This window comes from Aspergillus nomiae (genome assembly GCF_001204775.2).
Source record: "Aspergillus nomiae NRRL 13137 chromosome Unknown contig00356, whole genome shotgun sequence".
In the NCBI taxonomy this organism is placed as follows: domain Eukaryota; kingdom Fungi; phylum Ascomycota; class Eurotiomycetes; order Eurotiales; family Aspergillaceae; genus Aspergillus; species Aspergillus nomiae.
Window position 1 is genome coordinate 7,450 of NW_015378411.1, and position 22,558 is coordinate 30,007.

The window sequence follows — 22,558 nt, forward strand, 5'->3', positions numbered from 1 at the left end:
CCTTGCTCCGAGGAGGGTGGTCTCGACAAGAACAATTAATGTCTTTGCGACTGCTGGCGGCCATGCTTACGCCATAGCTGCAGCAGTAGAAAGGGCGACCTGACGCTTGACTTGTTCACGAGCCCAGCGAGCAGTCTCAATTGTGGTCGGGCCAAAGTCTCTGGTGTTCCTGGTGTCTCTGACCAAGTCCGTAACCCAAGCGTTACGGAAGAAGGCCGCGAACTCTCCATTCGGGAACGCCTCCGCGATGTCGCTGTTTCATGGTTAGACATAGATACACGCGTGAGAAGGTTCAATATGACAAACGTACCCAAGAACACCCATTGAGGCCCTCATCAGTCCCTCGCTCCGGTTGAGATCCTGGGAAATCAGGTGGAGGAGCTGGAAGATAGATTCAACAAAAGGCTGGAGCTGAGTCACTGCAGAGGGCTTAGCACACGGCACAAAAACTGTATTACACACTTGCTTACCTTGAGGCTTGCCCTTATAAGACAAAACAATACCACCCCATGCATCCATAATTCCTTCACGAAGCGAGACGATGTAGTCGAGCATCTCAATATTAACGTCCGAGCTGGCGGTTACAATCGATGCCTGCTGGAGGACCTGGGCAACGACAGACAGGTATGTGTCGAAGTGTATTCCGATGGCCTGAGCAATGTCTCCGAACGTCTCGAGGATTGCAGGCTTCAGTTGATTTGTGGAGCTCTGCAAAAAGTATTTAGTGAGGGACAGTTCGTTGTTTACTATTAGGAATAGAGATATCTTACCCTCAAGTTATTGAGCAAGTAGTTCATGAACGAGTCACAGAATGGCTGAACCTTTTCATTCAAGGCACGGGAGATATCGCTGACCAGTCCAATCGCCATAGCACAGAGACCCGGTTCCTCTTGATTGCCGAGGGCGTTATAAAGGAATGGCGAAAAGGGTTCCATATACTTGACGAAGTCCTCCTCCAGTGCACTTGCAATAGCACCGACTGTGGCGAAAACGACATCAGGCACACTGGACTTGGGGGGCACAGTCGTTAGAACCTGGATCATCGCGTGCATGATACGGTCCGCTTGAGGCTTAATCTCAGTTTCGAGACGTTGAACAATAGCCTAAATTGTCAGTCAAAGCACACACGAAAGCACTCGTGGGTTGAAGAACTCACCAATATAACGCTGATTAAGCTGGTTTGCACCTCTTCCAAGGTGATCCGATCTTCCACACTAACAACTTGCTGTTGCATGGGGATGGTATGTTCCAGGCGCTGAATCACAACGTCGGAGAGACTCGCGACCATGGGGAGGCTGTCATTCGCCGCATTGGTAACGAAGGAGTTCAGGACTTCATATCCAGCAGTCCGGAGCTGGTTGTCTGCATCTTGCCTATAAAGCAGTTAGTAAGCTAGGTCCAGGAAGAGCACTCTCTGAGCTAAATCGGACATACCTTTCAGTAAGAGTAAGAAGCGACTTAACACTTTCTTCAAAGTGCTTTGACAAGGGGTTCGTCTGCGCACCGACGTCACCGGCAAATCGATCGGCAACGTTCATCAGAGCCCAGCAGCAGGAGCTGGCAATCTTAGGGGTGCTGGCAAGCCCGTTGAACAGGCAAGAAATAAGGGGTTGTAGATGCACGTCAGGGTCCAGAGTCTCAGAGCAGAAGTCGCACACGCGACCAAGGGCATAGGCTGCCGAATCACGAACTTGGATGGAACTATCTTCCATCATACCAACAAGAACACCCAAGGCCTGCTTGACCAGGGGTTCAAGGACCTTGGGATCCGGTCCATCCATGATGGCGCCGAATGCCGCAACTGCAGCGTCTCTGCGACGCCAGTCTTCATTACGAATGTTTTCCTCGACAAAGGAGAGAACAGGCTGGATGACCTCGCCCTGGACACAAGAAGCATAGAGTTGCAAAGCCTGATAAGCGGCGCGAGAAACATTGTACTCATCATCCGTCGCATCCTCATCCTGTCTGCACATAGCCTGCAGTAAAACTGGGACAACCTCTCTGCACGCCACGCGGGCGAAGCCAAAGAAAGGACGGACCTCGGAACCCTCCGCTTGCGCCTGTTCCAATTTGTTAGCAACCTTCCCTTTCAGATGTGTGTAGAAAACTAGACGAACCGCAGCATTGTCATCCTCAATGGCAATTTCCTCCTCGCAAACGGAGCACCAAAATTCAATAGCTAGCTTGGCAACATCCTCCTCCTCGCTCTTCATACCCATGATGCTGAGGCCAAACAAAGCCTTCTCCATGTAAAAGCGCATTTTCTCGTAATAAGCAGCCATGATACGGTTCAAGCAACCAAATGCGCCCGCCTGAACACGGAGATCATCGGCTTGCGTAGCCTCACAAACCACTTGCATGATATAATTACGTTCACCTTCATTGTCCATGTTCGACCGAACGAAGTCTACTGAGTCACTGAGAGCCTTGATAGCAGCATAGCGGATATCCATGTTGGTTTCTTCACGTCGGGCGCCCTGTACAACAGCGGTCAAGATGGCGTTGGAGTGAGCAGTTAAGCTCTCCCGAAGATCAGCATCCTGGGATTCACAGATGAAACCGATTGTGATGAGGGAGGCCTGCTTCAGCTGGTTGGAGCCCGTTGCAACATTCTGAACCAAAACGTTCATCAGTTCGGGCCATTCATTTCGAGGTAGCTCGATGGCAGCAATGGAGACGATGAACTGAGCTGCAGACTGGCCGGCGCGGGCGTCTTTAGAATCCAGAGTCTTGAGCGCAAGCTCCTTGACCTGTGTCTTAATCTCCGAGCTGATCTGTTGCTGCCATTTTCCTTGCACCTCGCGTAGCTTAGCATGATCTCTGAAAGTGAAAGCATTCTTCAGTGCGAGACCCGCAGCGGTTCTGATGTGGGAGGGGGTGTTTTCATTCGCCAGTTCTTGACCAAGGGTAACAAGGTATCCGGCCTACATGGAGAAAACGCCACGGTTAGCATAATGTATAACGGTCAACGAGCGATCGCTCGAAGCGACCCCAAATGAGGCACCCGGGAGACATACGAAATCGACCTCCGCCGCGTGGACAAGCTGCTGTTCCGCATTTGTACGTGTTGTCGCATCTATCAATCCAAGCAAAAATCACCCGTCAGTAGCGTTCTTGATCGCTCCAAACAGCGTTCTAATAGGAGGGATAGAGAAATAGTCTTACCTGGCGACAGAGTGCCCTCCAATACCTGGGTGACATTCATGTTGTCGGAAGTGGGACACTGACCACGGGAACGAAAAGAAAAAGAAAATGCAAGAAATAAAACAAATGAAGCGCCTCTGGCTTAATTAAATTTTGGTAGGCAAAAAGTTAATTATGAAATTGCCCACGACAAAGGAGTGGCAGCGTGGACGAGGAGACTGAAAGAGATCCTGTTGTTTTTGTGGATATATGACGAGGCATGCACCAGTTCTTTCCGGCAAGTAGGACAAGAGGGAGGAAAAGACGGCTTGTGGTGCACGCCGAAGAGCCAGGAGAGTAAGAGAAAAAACCGCACTCCAAGGTCTATGTTTCAGAGAGGCAGGAGGAGGGAGTGGTGATTATCTGGTTCCCGAAAATCTTTTTTTTAAGTTCTGATAGAAAACGTTTTTATCAAAAGAGAGAAAGAGAAGGGGAGAGAGAAAGCGAGAGCGAGGGAGAATAATAGTGTGTCCCTTCAACTTTTGATCCGCAATGAGGAATGAGAGCGACGATGGGCAGAAAACAGCCAGTCAGCGCTCGGCGGAGCCCCCAAACCTCGTCGGATGATTGGCCCGCGGCCACTGGTTTAGTCATATCACGTGACTCTTCACCAGTCTTGAAGGGGCGCCGTCAATCCCCGAATGAAAATCAACAGGAACAGCCCTATCAGCATGAAATCGTCGACTACCTTTGTATCATACTACGTATTCTGTCTATTACAATATTTATCTTCTTACAGGCTTCCCCTCCTCTTGCAGCTGTAAGGGGGTTTGAGGAGGGTTGTGGTGTGGTGGTGATACATATCCTTTCTTTTACTTTGGAAGGCCGACCACATACTTTCGTCACCATCCATTGTTGCCTGAGGTATTGCCCCTCCCTTGTTTTTCTTCTGGTTCCTTCTTTTCCTTCCCCCAAATTTTTCCCCCTCCATTGGTTTTTTGCTTGTTTTGATTTTGCTTCTTGAAGCACTTCCACCCTACCCACTTGTGTGGCCCCGGCGACCACGCCCTTCTTTGATAATAATCAGGGTGTCAACCCCATCGCACAAATCTATTATTATCCATACCCGTAGGAACCAAAAATCAAATAAATAAATCAAGTATATCTCTCGAAACAAACCATGGTCTGTGAAGAGCTCATTCAGACCTCGGATGCCAGGGGTTCAATGTAATCCTTGAACAAAAGTCCGACAGCCAGTCACAGCTAATATATCAATAAACAAACGCAGTACAGAGGCACATCCCTGCCTGGAGCAGCTTTGTCCCTGCCGATGGGTGGAACCTAGAGTTGCTCCTCAACACGCTAATTTACTGGTGAGAGTCAACCTCACCTTGTTAGCCTTGCTTTCTTTCCATCAGGAACAACCAGATAGCGACCAAGCATTGTTATTATCCCCGGCCCCTATTCGCTGTCCTCGTCTGGTTCTTCTTCATCTTCCTCCTCTTCATCTTCCATCTCCGCGTCTAAATCCAATACCTCATAACGCAGACCGTCGCCATACAAGACACAGATCGCTCGACGGTCGTGTCGGCCGTTGGCGTATATACTCGTGGGTTTGAGTTTGGGCCCAGGTATGGTAAAGGCATGTTTAATCCACTGCGTAGATTCGGATTCAGGGGCCAAGAAATCAAGTGTCACAGTGGGTGCAGCGGGCGTAGATGATGTCGTGTCACTGTCATACTCCTTAAAGCTGACAAAACAAGGACTTTCAACACCCCCAGGGGTCTCGCTAGTAGGTGCCGGCTGAAAGGGGAAGTTGAGGAGGTAAGAGGATCCTTCTGCAAATCGTTAACACATGTAATCTTCACAAAGTATATCCCAAAGCGTAATATACCGTTATTAGACCAGAGTACCATCATAGTATCATCCTCCACAAACTGTATCTGACGTATTTCCCCCTCCTGTAAACTGATAGCACCTATACCTGTCGTTCGTGTGGAGCTGACCCCATTTTCGCAGTCCAGAACCGTGCGGTATATATACACTGGATGTCGTGGGTAAGAAGTTAGAACACATAGACATAGACAAATGTATACGTACGTATATGTTTCGACCGGATAGATCTAGTAGCCACATATATCACACACAATCTTTGTTCTCCGACATCCTAGGATTATGATGAGCACTATTTCTCGCGTACGTCTATCAAGGGTATGGTACCTCGTAGCGCATGGCAAGATCAACGATATCTTTGTCACAATCTGGGTGAAGGGCAAGTGGAGACCGATGGAGGATTCCTCTACGCTGCGTCAAGGCGATTTGCCCAAAGACCTTTTCAAACTGTAGTCCGAGACGCTTCGTTAGATCATTCATCTTCGGCAGTTCGGCTGGAGTATCAGTGTCGGAGGTTTGGTTGCTTTGTTCCAGCAATTTCTTGAACGTGTCATAAAATGACCCATCGTGTTCGGTGGGTGCCCATTTGTCCGAAGTACTGGGGGCAGGCCTGGCGAATCCTATCAGAGGCAGTTGCTGGATGAAATTTCGTAGTTTGCTCTTAGTTAACGCGCCTTTGATATACTTCAGAGTCTGCGGATATTCCACCATGTCTGTTTTTTCCTGTAGCTCTTCCAGCGTTTGGGACATAGGTTCTGCACTCTGCATTTCGATTTCGTGGCGAAGCCATTGTGAAAATGAATTGAACTGGCTTAATTCTTCATTTGCATTGATGAGAATATGGTGAGATAAGAGATGAAGGCAATCTAGAGTCTCCACAATCGCATTCAGATCTGATGTCTCCAGGCCTAGGACGCCACATATTTTATGGAATTTGGAGAGTCCGATAAGGCGACTAAGTAGCACTTCACATCGTTCTAGAGCCGGGAGAAGACATTCGTGTGTCAAACGTCGAACATTTTCGTATCCGCTCGATACAGCTTTCTCCCACCTTTTGTGTCCCTAGAACTCACGTCAGCGATTGATGAATGCTGCTTCCAAAAGGAGACATCCTACTCTTTCCCCGACAATATCTACCAGGAATTCTTTCATTGGTTCAAAGCAGTCTCCAGTGACCACTAGGTGGTAGGCGGCCGTAACAAAATCACAATGGCACTTTTCCTGCAAATCCTCGTTTATACTGCGCATGTACCTTGCCGGTAGTTCTTGTGCATTTTTCCACTCGAGCTCAATCTGTCTTTGTACCTGGTTGATGTATCTTAGTAGGTTTTGGAGCTGGGTAGTCTTGTGGGCAAGTAGTGAAAGATATCTGCCCGATCGCGTAATAAAACGAAGGTCGAGAGTGAGCAAGTGCAAGGAGGCTGAACTATCATCTGGATGGCAGGATGCCAGCAATGCATGGGTGGAGCTCAATGGATGAGAAGCGTGCTGAAGGATCCTACATAAGCTGGAAGGTCCAACGGAATTCCCCACTTGAAATGAGCCTATTTCGAAGCAATCAAAAATTCGCAAGTGGACGGTGCCATCATCGAAGCCTACCAGCAAGACGTCTACTGCGTCACTGGTGTTCTTGCTGGCAGAATGGAAGACAGCATCAATCGATGCTCGAGAACTAAACACGTCGTCACTGGAGTTTGGGTTAGTGGGAGGTAGCTGCACCATTTGGATGGTCGGAGGACCTACTCGCTTCCTGTCGCGGGCAGTGTGCTTAGTTTAGGTAGTGAGCTCTCGATATCTAGTAGAGCTAGCTCCCTTGGTAAGTCGACTTTGAGTAAGGCCGCTGCTTTTGATGGATGTACATCCGACGACAGCAGGTCCTCGACGGATATTTGGCCGGCAGCCTCTTTCAATTGCTGCTGTGCAACATTGCTATCGGTGAAGTTTACACCCCAGCCCAAACAAGTAACCCGGACAGGTCGGTCGCCATCACTCTGCGCTTCATAAGCAGGGTAATGATGGACGGTTTTACCGCTGTAAGCACTAATAATACGGATAGTATTGTCCGCGCAAGCGACAGCAAGTAGGCGGCCTAGCAACTGGTAAGGCTATCTTCCATACAAATAACTATGTTTGCAAGAAACAACAGTATTTCGAAACTGAAAGCCAAGGACGCACCATTGTTTTTCCACATCAACTTTCGGATTTCACCCTCGCCATCGTCTTCGTCCAAGTAGGGATCTCCCTTGAAGGAACCTCCAAAGACTCTCTGTCCATTCAGTCGAAAAACTCGTAATTCATCATCCTCTGTAACGAGAGAGATAAGGTCCATCGTAGGACAGTATTTCAACGTTGTGGTCTTGCATTTTGCAGGTAGTGACTTTTCTGCAACAGGTGTGAGTTGCGGCTCATGCCGCAACGATGGAGGGTGAGAATTGACTTCAGCCATAATTGTGCAATACTCCCTTTAGTCCATTCTTTGCAGGGAAATTTCAACGTGGATGCTTACTTCTAGTATGTCCCGCGCCTGACGTTGCCCAAGATGGACAAATGGTTAATGGATGGTGGAGTCGCAGAATAGCGGACCTCTTGGCACGTGGTGTCTGTCGCGCGTCCCCCAAGTGACTAAAAACTTTTAAACCCTACCTGGAATTTCAGGGGATAGGGCAGTTAATCCCTTCGAACAATTGAGTAGTGTAATAATACTGGCTTCTATAAGGAACTAGTTGTTGATTCTGTGTCTCAAGTGTACTGTACAGCTCATAATTATATACCGCTCCATTCCCAAATTCTACACCTCTCTTCTCAATATATCTCCAGATCTACTCCCCTTGCTACTTTCCATCAAAGCAAGAATATCTGAACACAATGTATAATTAGGACCCCAATTCTAACTAGGCAAAAACTTTCAGCTCTTTCAATATCTTCTACACTACCTATATTCTTACATGCTACCGATTCGGTCAGCAAAAGATGGGTCATGGAAAGAAAAACCAGAAAGTCCGGTATGTCTATATTATTTAAAAGTTCCACTCTATATGTAGATAAACCGTATATTGCATACTCACATCATCTAAGATTGAATCATCGATTTGAGATAACTCAACTCATCCATCATTTCTTGCATTGCTGCAGACTGTCCTGGCAGCGAGCTGATGCTGAAGCGGTCATTACTGACGTTATGTGTCGTTTCCGCATCATCTCGGATGTTTCCCGCAAAATGCACAGTAGAAGGTTCGGGGCTTCGGAGAAGCCCAAGTCCTTCTATTCCCCCAAAGAATGCTGCATGGCGCTTGGGATCTCTTTCGACCTCATCAGAATCACCGATACCAAGACCAGAAAAATCTATATCGGAGGGGGACAAAGAGACTGTAAGACGAGGAAGTGGCAGATCGACGAGGGGTGAGTCACCACTGAGTGTAGTGGGGGAAGATCTTGAATTAACAGTAAGTTGTGGAGTGTTTGGATCACTTGTTTCAGCAGGAACAGAGGTCTTCCACAGTTCGGCAAAACTCATCTCTTCAAGAGCAGAGAAAGTTTGGGTACCATTGTTGAAAGGAAGCGAAGGTGTCATGAACTCAGCGGAGACCACCTCTGTATCTGTACTCCATTCGGAAAAGTGGCTCCTCTCGCACGGAGAGCTACTCGTGGACTCCGTCGCGCTGAAGTCAGAGAAATGACTGCCAAGATTTTCCGCATCGAGCTCCTTTTCTCGAGCTTCGAGATCACGCAGCGCCTCATCCATGACTGACGAAGGAGAATTCGGTAGAGTGGGGAGCCTCTTTTCTGAGGATGTGAATGGCGTAGGGGTTACAGCATCTTCAACTGCCACTGGCAAGGCAGTTGCGAGCAAGGAGGTGGAGTCCACAGAAGCGACAGAATCTTGAGGGGCATGTGGATGGGCCCTCTCTAGGTCACCATTCCTAGTGGTATTCGTCTCATGGTTTGTTTGAAGTGTTAACGGAGTTCTGGGAGTCGCACGGTCCGTGTTTTTTGGATTTAGGGCACGCCGATCCTGGATAGACAGCACCGTATTCACAGGATGTACGGGAGATGCAGGCCGCCGGGGGAGTAGGCTCTCCTTCGACGTGTTTTCAGGGGGTATGAGGCTTTCAGTACGCCCCATGACAGGCTTGAAGGCCAGTCTAGGCTTTGTAGAATCACTATTCTGATTATCTGCCACGCTGAGATCAGGAGAGGAAGCATTCCATTGTCGGAAGGCAGCTCGAAGGCCCCTTGATCTTGGAGGAGAGACTGATCGAGCAGTTTTGGTGTCTGGTGCTCTTTGGCTATACTGAATTGTAACCTTGGGCGTCGCACTATTAGGTTGAGAAGCGCCCCTGTTGGTTAATAAACCCAAAGGGGAGGTGCTGAAAGACCAAGCCGGAGTCGGTTGTTGAAGCAGTGGAGGAGATGTACGGAGACGTGGAAGTGCTGGTTTGGGGGGGTTTCTGGGGTTCATATATTTATCATCAGGGTTCATAGTCCGCTCTTCTGTTTGTTGCGGGCTTGAGCTTCTATCACAGAAATAAATCGGACGTGTATCCGGCAAAATGACAGGAACATGGAGAACATTGACAGGCTGGCCTGGAAGAAGAGGACAATGCGATGTGAATGGCTCTGCATGATTGTAGTATTCCACATCATCGTCCAGTAAGTACTAATTTAAGATTAGATAAAGCTGCCGAACAAGAGAGACGTAAGGATACTAACATAATACCAATATGTGCCGCCCATTTTGAGCCCACCAGAGCGAGATGAACCCATATTCTTCGGCGTTCCATCGCATATTATGCTGGTGAAACTATGGCATCCCCTCCAATGGCCCTGACCAACACGCCTGTCATGCTCCATAGGATACGACTTGGTGAAGTTGTCCCATGAGCCTAGCAGTTTGACAGACTTGACCTGGGGATTAGTATATCTATATGGTCATTAGCGTGTGTGATGGATTCAGAACGACGAAAGCGGCTCACAGGAGAAATGTCATTAACGTTGTTGAAGCCATGGTGGTATAACTGAGATGAGACCTAGGAAAGATGGGTATGGCGCGGCGAAGGATGGCAGCAAGGCAAATTGAAGCAGGATAGTCTAAATTGTGAAAAAGAAAGAAAGTGACAAGAAAATTTCCCCAAGGCCAGCCTGGACGGAGAGATATATGGACAAAGGAGGGTAACCCGGTGTTGTTTTGGGGTGCGTTGTAGAAGTTGAATAGGTCCGCGCGAACGTTGGATTAATATAGATCAGATCGCGAGTATAAGCTCAAGGCTAATCAACATGCCATTACAACCCAAAAATATTCGATACCAAGCAGTCGGCCGCTTGGGAATCAATTGATTCAGTAGCCGCGACGGGACAATAGTTAAATTTCGATCCCCCTGACACGAAACAGAGAGTACTCGGAGCCAATGACACTGGCTGGTCGTGAGCTCTAAGCGCTGACAAGGCGGATAGACGGGGTCGAGAACATTCGTGAAGGAAAGGTAGAAGAATATCGGCGCTTGCTACAGGAGATATTGTGGTTTGACCAAAACTTAAAGGAATGTGGATATGGTTCACTCGGTGGAGAGAAACTGGCTATTCAAAAGAAAACATTGGAAGAAAAGAGTGGAGAGTCCGGACCCTCGCACTGTGAATAAGAATATAAATCAGTCGCAGACGATGGGCATTGTGGAAAGGTAATCAAATCGATCAACAAAACCCATAGCTCGACCGGCGCTTATCCTCTGAACCGTACGGGATCCACCGGCTTTTGCAATAACCACGTCACGAAGGGTCACGAAGGGAAAAGAGTAGCCTTTGAGGCTAGGGGGGGAGAAATAAAAACGTAGTGAAGACGCGATGAGATCTGAACATGGTTCTCGAGAGTCTCAATCGACCACTCACGGAGCGAAGACTGGAGCTGAAAATGGCTGAATCGGTATCCTTGACGGAGTACCTGGCGAACCAAAGACTACTGGGCCTTAGTTGCCCTTAGTGCTGAGCCAAATGGGGGGCGGGTGGAAAAGATGGATCACAACTTTGCAGCTAACCATGCGGTGGCGGATCATGGTGAGAGAAGCGAACCACTTTTGGCTCCCATGGAGACGCTCTCCGGCGAATCTGATTGCATGGAAACCCGGAAAAATAAAAAGGGGGCGTGGCTGGTGACAATACCATACGGAGTACACCATGCTGAGCCACTGAGAACCGTGGGAAGGAAATAACCATCTGCAAGTGATTCATCGATGATCAAGGAAATATAAGCGAAAGCTACTACTACTTACTACTCCTTAGAGAAGAATGACCTGCTCTCGAGTCATCGTAGCACCAGACCTGCAGTGCCAGTCCAGTCACAAATCTTGAGGGGAAATTGAAGGTTCATCAGTCAGTTCCCTTTTCTACCTCTAACCAGGGAACGGAAGGGTAGCAGGTTGAGTACTACTTTTTTTTTCCTCGCCGATCCGCCCTACTCCATCCGCCACGTGAGGAGCAGGTACCACGACGCATGGTATTCTGTACCGTATTGGCCTTACCAGGAGTTACAACGTACGACAACTTCAAAGACAGATCAGATCCCATTTTTCCAATAGGGAAATACTCATCTGCGTTTGGGGAAGCACCAAATGTAAACAAACCTCCAATGTAAACCTTACGTACTTCAGCGGCCAAGGTGACAGCCTGCTGAAATCTACCAAAACGATTTTTCACGACTTATTCGCTCCTCGCCTGAGCTAAGGGGAGTTCTTAATAGCACTAGGACTTGGCCGAAGATCCATCCTCACGGACCAGGCCTCAGCTTGAGGATAGGACAGGCTAAACTTCCTAGTCTGGTTGCCGAGTCAGGAAGACTAAGACCATTGGTAATATCGATGTCGCCTTGGTTCAATCAAATCGTCGGGAATTCATTACAGCAGTTTCTCTTCTTGAAGCCGGGCGCTACTCGGCCGACCCTTGGATGCTGGGCAACCGACGATCAACCTAAAGTAAACACAAGGGGACTTTTGACAATAGTAGCATCTTTTATTAATAGTATCAGGGCCTTCAATTTTATTTTTGACCAATAAGCCATTGCCGTTCACTGTCCTGCAATGAAATCATCACCACTCCGAAGGCCAAAAAAGGCATTCGTTCCAATCTGTCTCAGCGTCCTTCAAATAGAGCAGAAATGGAGAATAAGAAAAGCATAAAAGGAACGCCAAAGAGAAAAACGAAGGGGGAAGGGCCAATGCGTTCAGCTCGTGAACAAATCAAATCCATGTCTAGCTCGGAATTGTCGGCGGCTAGGCGGCGCTTGCTGCGACATATTCGAAACTCATTTCCTTTATCTGCAACAGACCGTTGAGTTTGAAAGCCACCGATAATGAATGAAATATAATAGGCGTCAATATCGGAAAGGCCCTGTACATATTGGGACCTTTGAGCGAAACAGAAAACAGAAGGTAGGTCAGCGGAACGCGTTGCACTTGTCATATTTGCGATTGACAGCACCGAGGACGCATTTCAATATCCCGTTCGCGCTCAAGGTCTGACCCTTGTCACCCCTCCATGGCACTGTGTCCACAATATCTCGCATGTCCCTGTTCTTTGACTTGTGGCCTAGGTCATCATCCAGCATCTGCAGATATTCCTGTGCGTGCTTGTCATCCCCAATTTGGAAAAACTGGAGGCCAACCTGCCATGGTGTGGCATTGCATTTATCCAACCTTTTGGCGGCGTTGATGATAACACTTTCCGCGTCGTCCGTGAACACCCCGTCTGTGATTGTGATGATGTTCAGCGGTTTCACAGACTCACTAGGGTCTCTTCCTTGGGCTGCAATGGCCTCCACACGACGAAGGTATGGGTCCAGGATCTGGCGCAAACGGCGCCCAGCCGGAGTTGCTCCTCGCGGCTCGACGCCGTAAAAAATCTCACGGACATTATCCGCCGTCTTGATATTAGTATATGCGCCAGTTCTGGGATCAGTTCCTCCGTGTTGATAGTTTAAGAAGTAGATATCAATACCATCCTGGTCATGTGTGGTACAAATAGGCGCGATGGCAGCAATAGCATCCGCAGCCTCCTGCCAGCGACGCCCTCTCATGCTACCGCTGTCATCCACCAGGAATACCGTATCAAACTCGCGCAGGAAAGAGTAAGGTGAATCGCCGGATGACGAAGCCCTGGATACCGGAGCGTTTGAAGGGTGCTGTGGTGTGTATGGAGGAGGGGACCAGGGATCGGCATTCCCTGCCTGAACAGGCACACTTTTTGCTTGCATACTGGCTGCAACCTGCCGACGTCGATCGCACTTTGACGCAGTATTAGACCGTCTGCGAGACTCGGAATGGCTTCGAACTCGTGAGTGGTGGTTGCCCATAATCCAGGATGGAATGGTTAGAGGCAGGTGGTTGGGTGAAATTAATACTAGCAGATGGTGAAAGGATGGGTACAAGACGTTGACAATACGCTCGTATGATCCGTGTATATGTGATGGATGACGTTTGTAGATGAGGTAAGTAGTAGTAATAAGTTGTTGCTGTAGTGGCCCTGTGTTCCTAGAACCGCATCTCAAACTGGAAGGACCTGGACTGATTTATAAAACAATGATTGAATAGTAAGAAATGGGAGATTCCTGTCAGGTGTTATTACATCCAAGAAAATCGTCCCCCCGTTTTTATAGAACTGTCTCGTATCCATCTCGTGAAGACATGATTAATCTTTCCACAGGTCTGGAACAGGCAGTGAATGGAATCTCCCGACAAGGGTTAGGCTGAATCTGCGACTTCCCCGCCAGTTTGGGGAAAACCGAAGGTTCCTAAGGCGGAAACAAGGCAGTTTCCTCTGTCACACAAACAGACTCAAGATGGGGATGTTTCCACATAGAAAAGCTGGTTCAATCCGCAGAACAACTCTGGGATGAAGCATAAGGCACAATTCTAGTGGAACATCCCTATGGGGCAGTGGTTGCCCCGACCCCACAATTACATACATACTTTGCCCTACGAAGACCCAGCATCGCCATTGGGCGCAAGGGATACATCCATGCTATGAGAACATATACTGTTAGAGTTAGTTTGCACAGACGAAAAGGGGGGGGCACTACTAGTACTACCTAGTAGTACTGTCGTATTTGGACCCGAGCAAAATGCTGTACAGACTGTAAGGCGCAGCACGGGAGTCATACCTTAGGCATTCGTGCACAGCCCCGTTCTGTTGCCTATACAGGAGGTCGTACCACCAAACACGAGCAGGGCAATGAATTATATAAGACGGAGTAAGACAAAATAAAAAGAAAAGGAAAAAGGGCGGAAGGCAAAAAGTATACAGAGAACTCACATCGGCTTACGGTATAGGAACACAAGTGCAATGTGTATCCTCAGCCATATTCCAAGATATTTTTCGGTAGAACAAGCCAAACAGATCGGAAGATATCCAAAGCCTCGATATGTCCAGGATTGAGAATCAATATGAATCTATGAAAATATGGCAAATGTAATGGGCCAGGATCTGTTCTTTTCGCAGTTTTCTAAAATAAAAGATAATATCCACTCTAGGATCTACTACTTCAGATCACAACAATTTATGTGGAAAGGTGCAAGTAAGAGGTTTTTCTCTAACAAGGCTCACATTATACAACGCCAGGTAGATCGGCATGCCGGCTATTTATACCTTGGAACGGTTGTACATGTTCTGTTATGTGCTGTAGTACATCAGCTAAAGGGGATGCGCCCGCCACCGGGCGCTCTATCTCTTCTTTCTGTCCCTTTCTAGAATTCTTGATCTGGATATATGCCTCTTTACCCAACATCAGCATAGCCAAACACAACATTCCGCAACTGAATGTGACAGTTTTTGTTACAGACATCACAGGTAAGTCGCTCACATTCTTGCTCTGAAAGCTTGGTTCATAAGATCGAGCGACTTCCTGGACAACGCGCGACAGGGCTACAAGTCGATCTCTTTAGACTAGGGGCTAAGTCATGGATGAACTAATTAGGCCTACATCCATGGATGTTAGATCTTCTAACAAAGTTCGAATCGCTTGTATAGGTTATAGGGTATCGATGGCTAAAGACCAATAGGAGGACTAACAACACAACTATCAAGCATTTAGCAATCATCAGACATCGATCATTTCAGGATTTAAATCGTTCGTGTTACTTACACACGATACTTTCTCAAAAGCACTCATGTACATGCACGTTTGGGGAGCTGGTAAAAATATACCCTATGGTTGGCCGTTCCCCAAGGATTGCATCTAACGCAATCAGTCAACCAGGGAGTACACAAAACCACTGAGAGGAAAGCGACGGCATGGGCAAATCAAGACGGGGTATTGTCGTTAACATAATCGGAATATAAACATAAGATGAAATATATATATGGAATCCATCCTTCGAGACCTTGTCCAATGCTATCAACAGCAAGAAGGTGATCAGGAGGCCCATGTCCCTACCAGACTCGATTCGTCGCCAGTGAAACAGTCTCACGGAAGTAAATGCCATCATCGCCATCCCCTACACCGTCGAAAATTCCCGATTCACACTCTAGGACCTCAATCAAAGCCAAAGCCTGATCTACACCCATGCTATGGCCGATGAGCTGAAAGCAGGAAATCACCCATTGGCGCAAAGGATGATTCAACGACTCTGTCGCTCCCGCAAGAACCAATGGCCAAAGAAGAAGCAGGCCAGCGACGTAGCTCTGATTCACGGGGAGACTATCGAAGGGACCCATCGGGATGTTCCCCACGCTAAAATGGTAGGGGGCGCTGGCGCAAATGTCGTTGGCAAGCTGACGCGTCGTATTGCGCAGTCTAGTACAATGTTCTAGAAGATCACTGGAAATTGCAGCTGCCGGCACATTGAGGGAGAGTTGGCGCAGGCAGGTTAGGATGATTTCGCTCACAATAATTCGAGCACAGCGATATTGGTTAAAAGTATGGCATGTCCAGAGATCGTTGTATATGTGATATTTGTTGTTGTATGGGTGTGGCCCCGGACCCCACATGTTGGACGACATTTCCGACAATGTTGGGGCTTCAACATTGGTGTACAAGAACTCTGGGGGTATGGCTGCAATCCATCCCATTAGCTCTGCTTCAATGCCGTAAGCGGCAGATAGGATCTCATGCGGGTCAACTAAAAGTCCCATGTTAATATCTGCTCGTAGATTGGACAGTCTGCCAGCGATGCCAATTAAACGGTCGCCATAGATATCGACCCTGGTCCGCAGAAACATGGCAACCTTCGAACAGTCAATCAGTGACTCGGGGACCCGCATCGCTCTTTGAAGGCAGCAGATGATCTGACCCGTGTCATTAGTATCTCCGGGGACAAGCAAGAGAGTGGGGAAGAGGGGTCCATAGGTTCAACATACGATCTGAAATCTTAGCTGAACAAACAGCTTCAGTCCATCTTCGTCTTGTAGTTGCTCTGGGCCTCGTAATTCCAGTAATGCGGCAGCACCATAGATATGATTCGTCCATTTCTCAATGTTTCCTGGAGCTCTACTCGTGACGACCTGTTTTTTGTTCGTTAGTAAGATGTGAAGGTCTGGTAAATGGGGAGAACAAGACGGGAGCGGTTTACCTCAAAGATAGCCAGTAACAGAACCGCACCGAGGGTTGGATTAGACTTAGCCTCCTCTTCATCCATCACAGCGGTATACATCAAATTCAAAGCATTGCCATATTCTTTCTCCGCAGCAATCTTCAGAGGTCCATCTTGTCGGATACGCGAGAGCATGGCAGTCCCGACCGCCACAAGGCTCGCCTTCATTGCCTGCTGGCTGAGAGTCACCTCTGGAATCATGAAGAAATCCGGGGAAAATTCCATTATCCAGCAGACCCCGGGCCACGCGTTAAAGCGAAGAAAAAAGCACACAGCCTCATCTTGGGTAAATTGGTATGATGGAGGGGGTGCGATTTTCGAGGGCAGGGGACCGGTGACTTGCTGAGCCGCCGGAGGCGATGGATACAGATCGGAAGGATCGTTGAAATCAGAGATGTCACTTGCCAGGGACGAAGACGTGGTGGTTCCTTGAGGGCTACTCCCGCTTGGGGAAAGCATGCGAGTGGATTTATGGGACTTTTTAGCCCGTCGTCCGGTGGTACCGGCTTTGGCCTTCCGGACCACCTGTTGGCTTTCATCACGGAACATCAACGACAATTCATCTCTATATCCAGGACACACGCGGTTTCCCTTGGCACACTGGGAGCATGTTGGCCGGGCCTGGTCGCACCGGATCTTTCGCGATCGGCATTCACCGCAGCCTTTGCTCGGTTTCCCGCAGAAGACCATGTTGGACAAGGCGGGGCTGGTGGCACAAGGCCCACGGGCAAGTTACACTGTTGTACAGATGATATGATATGGACTTAAAGTAAGGGGGTGTCGATGTTTTGCTCGAATCGGTAACCCATGCGAGATGCCGAGAGTACATTAGTGTCTCTCTGTCTTACTCCGGAGTACAGCGGGTTAGAACACGTAGGTGGACACCCGATCGGTTTTAGCGGGTCCAGTATGACAGGGTTCCAGTTAACAGTGCAGGGACCTTTTTAAGATGACAGGTCATGCCCATTGTCCAGGTTCAGTTGATTGTCTGTTGTGTGAAGTTGATGAGAAGGAAAAGGAAGAGGAGGAGGAGGGAGATACTGTGACCAAGACAGAAGAGGATCCCCCACACGACCCCAACAATTCCCTTTCCCTAAACCCGTTCGGGCAGGCGTTGCGGACATCCTTTCCCGAGGCAGTTTAATCTCTTGTATCCGCTCTCATTTTTGGGGCATCGGTCCTGATTGGCCATCCGCCTCCGGAATATATCCGGAATTAACCCTAATCGACACTGACACCAGGTACAGAGTAAACTAATAACGGTTTATATCGAACAATCCCATTGTATACTATGCTTAAGAAAACATCTCCCTCTCTACAGCTTCACTCACAATTCAAATGCCAACCTATCGACCCTCACAATTGGAGCCGTTCATACCAAACCCCCCAGAACATCTGACGAGCAAGCATAAGATGAAGAGATATGAAACTCAAACGGGCGACAACACAACCGCGGGCCTAATGTAGCCCTCAAAAGACGGCTTCACTGGCTACCGACAATCAAATACTTATCTCCCGTCGACATCCTCGCCCTCTGATGGACTGGGAAAAACTCAGGGGCGTCACCGCGAAGCTGCGGGTCCCTGAATTGAGTTCCCGTGTGGTTGATTACTGTTTCCGGTATATGACCTCCCCCTGTACCATTCGCAGGGCACGGGGATTGCTGGTATGGGTATGCCTACCGTAAGATATTTCATCAGTGTTAATACTTTCTAGACATGCCAGAAATCGTACTTACCGGATATGCTTGGTAGGAAGATACCGGAGCGACGCAGGGCATAGCAGGTGCAGCAACAGGTTGATATGGATAATATGGAATGGGTGGGGCAGGTCGAAGGTATGGAGGGGGATGGAGCAGCTGGCTATGTTGGCTTGATCGAGTAGATTGGCCTGATAGGATTGGGTGAAACGGCTGAAACTGTGGCAGCGGTTGAACGGACTGGACAGGGGGGAACGGCTGGCCAGGCTGTATTTGTGGAATGGGTTGGACAGGTCGATCATGTTGGTTGGAATAGCCCACCTGGGTTGGTCGAGAAGGTAGAGGAGTCTGTCTTGGAGGAAAAGCGTTGGGGGCATGATTTCCGTTCCTCATCATCCCAGGGTCTTCATGCTGGTTGTAAAATTCAGGGATTGGTCCAGGGCTCCAGACAGGAGGAGTCCCCGATGGCTGCGGACACAAGAACGAGCTGGGAGGAAGTCTATCATGCGCCAGGGGTATAAAGCCATGTGGAGAAGGCATCGAACCAGGTGGCACCGAAGAAATGGGTCTCGGAAATACCGGATATTGTGCCCCGTAACTGGGGAGAAAAGGTTGCAATGAGTATGCGACACTATGACAATGCTATAAATAATATAGTTAGCCCGTGTATTTATTCGCGAGGCTTAGCATGATACGGGACTTACATGGCCGGTTTGGCGTCTCCGGTACTTTCCACCTCTTGTCATGGTGCAAGCTGGATTCTCTTGAATACCCGGCTGGATCGAACCGGTGGGTGTTTTAGATCCTAAGTAAGGACGTGACTGTCACACATCTTCAGTATTTCATAAATTAAGGTATCGCACTGAATGAGAATAGTCTACCTTGAACTATGATAAGGGACAAAGAGGATCTTGTGGAAGTAACCCTGGTCTTGATTGTCGAAATGAGATCTGAAACAAAGAACAGGTCTGGTGACAAGAACTGCGTCTGTGGTGGCGTGTGAAAAACAAAGCAACCAGACAAACACAACATATCAGGAAGGAAGAGATCCTGATTGTATAAATTGCCGGCCTCAGGCTTTTGTCCTCCTCCTTCTTTCTTTCCTTCCTTCTTCACCTCTCACCCCCTCTCAGGGCGCGAGCACACCAACATGCTTGTGCTCGCGCCCGTTACTCGCAACTGTTATTTGAATGGATGTTTGAAGCTTTCAAAATCACAGATACAGTTTATGTATTGTGATCTGCTTTATTACAAGCTTTCAACTTCTTTTTACATCTCCTTTTGTTCCTCAACCATTGCTGTGGGCGCCAACATGTGGCTCAATAGAATACAACTCAGAAAGAAATATGACCATGAATCGTCGTTCAGAAGGTAATTTAATATTTTCCTTTTTTTATCAGTTTCTATACTCCTTTTGTTTCCTCTCTTTCTTTCCCACTTCCTTGAAAACAACGGCAAACAAGAGAACAAAAAGGAAAGGATAACCCGTCTCAAACGCAAGACCTACCCCTGTCCTCACTCAGTATCGAAGCTGACTCGTAGTAGTTATTTGTGTCCATAGAAATGAGGAAGGAGCAGCTCGCCCTGTTCACAAAAAGAAAGAAACATATGGCAACGCGGCATTCAAAAAAACCTCCTATTCTCCAACTCGTCTTCGGGCACCTTCCACGGGACTTAAGCATTTACCAAGCCAGTCATCTCAGTGAAAGGTAGGCATGCTCAACTTAACGTTCGTCTTAGCCACTGAGAACTAAGCATCAGATAGGCTAATTGATATCTCTTCCTCGTTCATTTGAGCCCGAATCTGGGAATATGATTCAAGCAGTATGTTTTCAGCGAGGCATTTTTCTGCACGTTTCTTAGACACCAAAGCTTCAGCCTCTGCGACTTCTTTTTCAATGCTGTTGTAATCACTGACTTGCTGCTGCAACGACAGCACCATCTAGAACCATTCATTTGTCAGTTTCAAAGAAGCAAAAATTATGAATGTAAATAATACTTACGCGGAGATTTCGTTCCCGCTTACTCGGAGTGCTCTCATCCCGCGCTTTGTTGCACAGCTGCTCCACACAAGAGCGGATACCATCCAGGGTCTTAGACAGCGAGCTAGAGGCACTTCTCTCAATCTGGGGAGCTTTCGTCTGAGAAGTGGTGGTGTCCGGTTCAGTCAGCCCCGCAACATGCGACGGGTTAGTCTGCTTCGGCATAGGCGACATAAGTGCCTCGGTGCCTTTGCTGGGGCGACTAGTGCGCTGAGGACTCCCAGTGGTGGCAGCCACTGTGTGAGTCCTGCGCGCCGGACCCTGAGGAGAGATAGCTGATTGTCCACGTGGACTAGTCACGGCCCTGGTGCGTGCCGCCATTGTGGTCCGGGCGAATGAAGGCATGTTTTCAGGTGATATTGGGATGGGCGCCGAGATTGTGGGTCTTCTGTGTCTGTCTGTTGAGGGTATGGGGAGGCGCAGGTTTTTGTTCCAACCCTCAGATGACTTGGGGTGTTTGGCACTTGCCTTAAGTCCTGTCCTTCCAGAGTCGAGCTTGCTGTATTCGGGACTTGTGGTAAGCTTCACGCTGCTGGTGTTCGGGTCTTCGAATACAAGGCCAGATCCTTCGTTAGGCCCCTTTTTATCCTTATCCATGGTGCTTCTATGCTTGAAGATATTCCGAAAGCCATCAAGCATACGGTTGCTCCGGGAGTCAGGAACCCTAGCGCTTTGGGGCGTCATATTGTGGCTAGGACTTTGTGATACGATGTCGTCAAATGTCCTGTTCTGGACTGATAGTGGCGCATCGTGAATGAGGAAATCGGACATGGCTTGCAGCGACGCTGTCCGTTTGTTCTGAGGTTTTATTATAACCTCACTCTCTCCTGGGCTTTGCCCAAACTTTTCAGCTCGGGGAGAAGCGGTCTTTTCTGGAGTCACTGGGCCAGATGCTATGCCTCCTTTCACCAAAGCTTCGTATTGCATAGGGAGGTTTGGTATGGGAGGGGTAGACTGCATACATTCGGGGCTGGGGGTGGAAAGAGATGATAGGCTTGAACTGTTGACAGGTTTGCGTGGAATTGAAAATTGGCGGCCACCAGTGTCCCTCTTTGGGGCTGTCTCAAGCAATATCTTGGGGGAGTTGGATGACGGAGTAACTGGGATGTCTTCAGCGGTGTTCTTGTCTTGATGTCTGAATCCCGAGGTCCCTGGTGTATCCTCAATGCTACGAAGCCCTTCCTTGAAGACGTATTTTGGTGTATCCAAATGCTGAACGGGGGCTGGGTGTGATCGTTGTGTGACTGCATACGTGCTGCCAGGGCTATCCGGACCCATTATAATCTTCTCTGCTGAAGCGGCAATTCTGAGGGTAGGACGAGTACGATACTCACCAGTATACACATTGGTGGGTCGCTTGGGCATTCCCTCTTCGAGGTTCCAACCGCCGGATGATGATGAGGAAGAGGTGATGTTTTCCTTCGGCTGATTGGGTGCTTCTTCAACCGAACTTGAAGCTGAGTCTTTTTTCTGCTCAGCCAAAATGGGGGGGCGAGGACCACGAGGCTTCTCAATCACTCGAATACCACCAGCAAAGCCACCACCCCGTGCCTTTGAACGACTATTCAGGCGCTCAGGACTACGGACAGGGATTGGAATCGGGAGTGAGCTGCTCTGCTCTGAGGTGACTCGGCCCCCTTTCTGTGCAGTAGCAACTGATTCCTGGCCGTGTCTTTGAAAGACTACTCCACGGGGAATACGGGTAGGGGGCTGGGTGGTGGTCAGATTCGGATTTTTAGGCTCCTGAGGAGTCTCATATTTGCGCGTCTCTTCTGTGAGATTGTTAACAAGAGATAGGGGGGAAAGGTGGAAAGGATGCTCTAGTTACCCTGTTCTCGAGACTTGCCAGAGTGATAGGGCTTTATCGTCGATGTGTCACTCTCACTACATGGGGAGTCAGATCTAACATCTTGGCCTGTTTTTAAGCAGATGCAAAGTTAGTTGTGCAAATGAAAGATAACAGCTTATTTAGCGATCCATAAAGAGGGTTTGTAGCTTATCATCGTGTAGATCAGGAACTATCGTAGCACAAGTGACTCGCCACTTGAAGTGACTCTGAAGGAAAGCTCAAGGAAGCTCTACTCTATTGGAGAAGGGAAATCGTGAATAAGTTACTGACCTTCGCTAATCATATGGGCTTGCATTTCGCAGCTGGGGGTTTCCTCTTGGCTGCCTGTCGTAGAAGACTCCACAAAGGGATCGTGCAAACGAGGGGGGTAAGAGGACAT

General features: G+C 48.5%; 7 protein-coding genes across 7 annotated transcripts; all 7 read right to left on the bottom strand.

The window, feature by feature from the left end:
• Positions 1 to 66: 66 nt before the first annotated feature.
• ANOM_009024 (karyopherin beta) lies at positions 67 to 3,205 on the bottom strand (the record flags this gene model as incomplete). Its single annotated transcript, XM_015554280.1, has 9 exons — positions 67 to 253; positions 311 to 419; positions 471 to 708; positions 771 to 1,103; positions 1,157 to 1,373; positions 1,435 to 2,060; positions 2,118 to 2,924; positions 3,018 to 3,076; positions 3,166 to 3,205. The coding sequence occupies 9 exons, from the start codon at positions 3,203 to 3,205 to the stop codon at positions 67 to 69; spliced, it is 2,616 nt and encodes an 871-aa protein (XP_015403246.1).
• Positions 3,206 to 4,584: 1,379 nt separating this feature from the next.
• On the bottom strand, positions 4,585 to 7,462 carry ANOM_009025 (putative anaphase-promoting complex component Cut20/Apc4; the record flags this gene model as incomplete). The annotated part of the gene is made up of 7 exons (XM_015554281.1): positions 4,585 to 4,961; positions 5,018 to 5,167; positions 5,224 to 5,290; positions 5,344 to 6,078; positions 6,133 to 6,703; positions 6,760 to 7,105; positions 7,192 to 7,462. The coding sequence occupies 7 exons, from the start codon at positions 7,460 to 7,462 to the stop codon at positions 4,585 to 4,587; spliced, it is 2,517 nt and encodes an 838-aa protein (XP_015403247.1).
• A 624-nt stretch (positions 7,463 to 8,086) lies between these two features.
• Positions 8,087 to 10,021, bottom strand: ANOM_009026 (uncharacterized protein; the record flags this gene model as incomplete). Its single annotated transcript, XM_015554282.1, has 3 exons — positions 8,087 to 9,673; positions 9,727 to 9,937; positions 9,990 to 10,021. 3 exons carry the CDS (start codon positions 10,019 to 10,021, stop codon positions 8,087 to 8,089), a joined length of 1,830 nt encoding a protein of 609 aa, XP_015403244.1.
• A 2,418-nt stretch (positions 10,022 to 12,439) lies between these two features.
• ANOM_009027 (uncharacterized protein) lies at positions 12,440 to 13,255 on the bottom strand (the record flags this gene model as incomplete). Its single annotated transcript, XM_015554283.1, has 1 exon — positions 12,440 to 13,255. The coding sequence occupies one exon, from the start codon at positions 13,253 to 13,255 to the stop codon at positions 12,440 to 12,442; it is 816 nt and encodes a 271-aa protein (XP_015403245.1).
• A 2,174-nt stretch (positions 13,256 to 15,429) lies between these two features.
• Positions 15,430 to 17,279, bottom strand: ANOM_009028 (Zn(II)2Cys6 transcription factor; the record flags this gene model as incomplete). The annotated part of the gene is made up of 3 exons (XM_015554284.1): positions 15,430 to 16,284; positions 16,357 to 16,500; positions 16,569 to 17,279. The coding sequence occupies 3 exons, from the start codon at positions 17,277 to 17,279 to the stop codon at positions 15,430 to 15,432; spliced, it is 1,710 nt and encodes a 569-aa protein (XP_015403248.1).
• A 918-nt stretch (positions 17,280 to 18,197) lies between these two features.
• Positions 18,198 to 18,665, bottom strand: ANOM_009029 (uncharacterized protein; the record flags this gene model as incomplete). The annotated part of the gene is made up of 2 exons (XM_015554285.1): positions 18,198 to 18,267; positions 18,328 to 18,665. 2 exons carry the CDS (start codon positions 18,663 to 18,665, stop codon positions 18,198 to 18,200), a joined length of 408 nt encoding a protein of 135 aa, XP_015403249.1.
• A 1,373-nt stretch (positions 18,666 to 20,038) lies between these two features.
• On the bottom strand, positions 20,039 to 22,558 carry ANOM_009030 (uncharacterized protein; the record flags this gene model as incomplete). Its single annotated transcript, XM_015554286.1, has 4 exons — positions 20,039 to 20,230; positions 20,292 to 22,102; positions 22,159 to 22,245; positions 22,450 to 22,558. 4 exons carry the CDS (start codon positions 22,556 to 22,558, stop codon positions 20,039 to 20,041), a joined length of 2,199 nt encoding a protein of 732 aa, XP_015403251.1.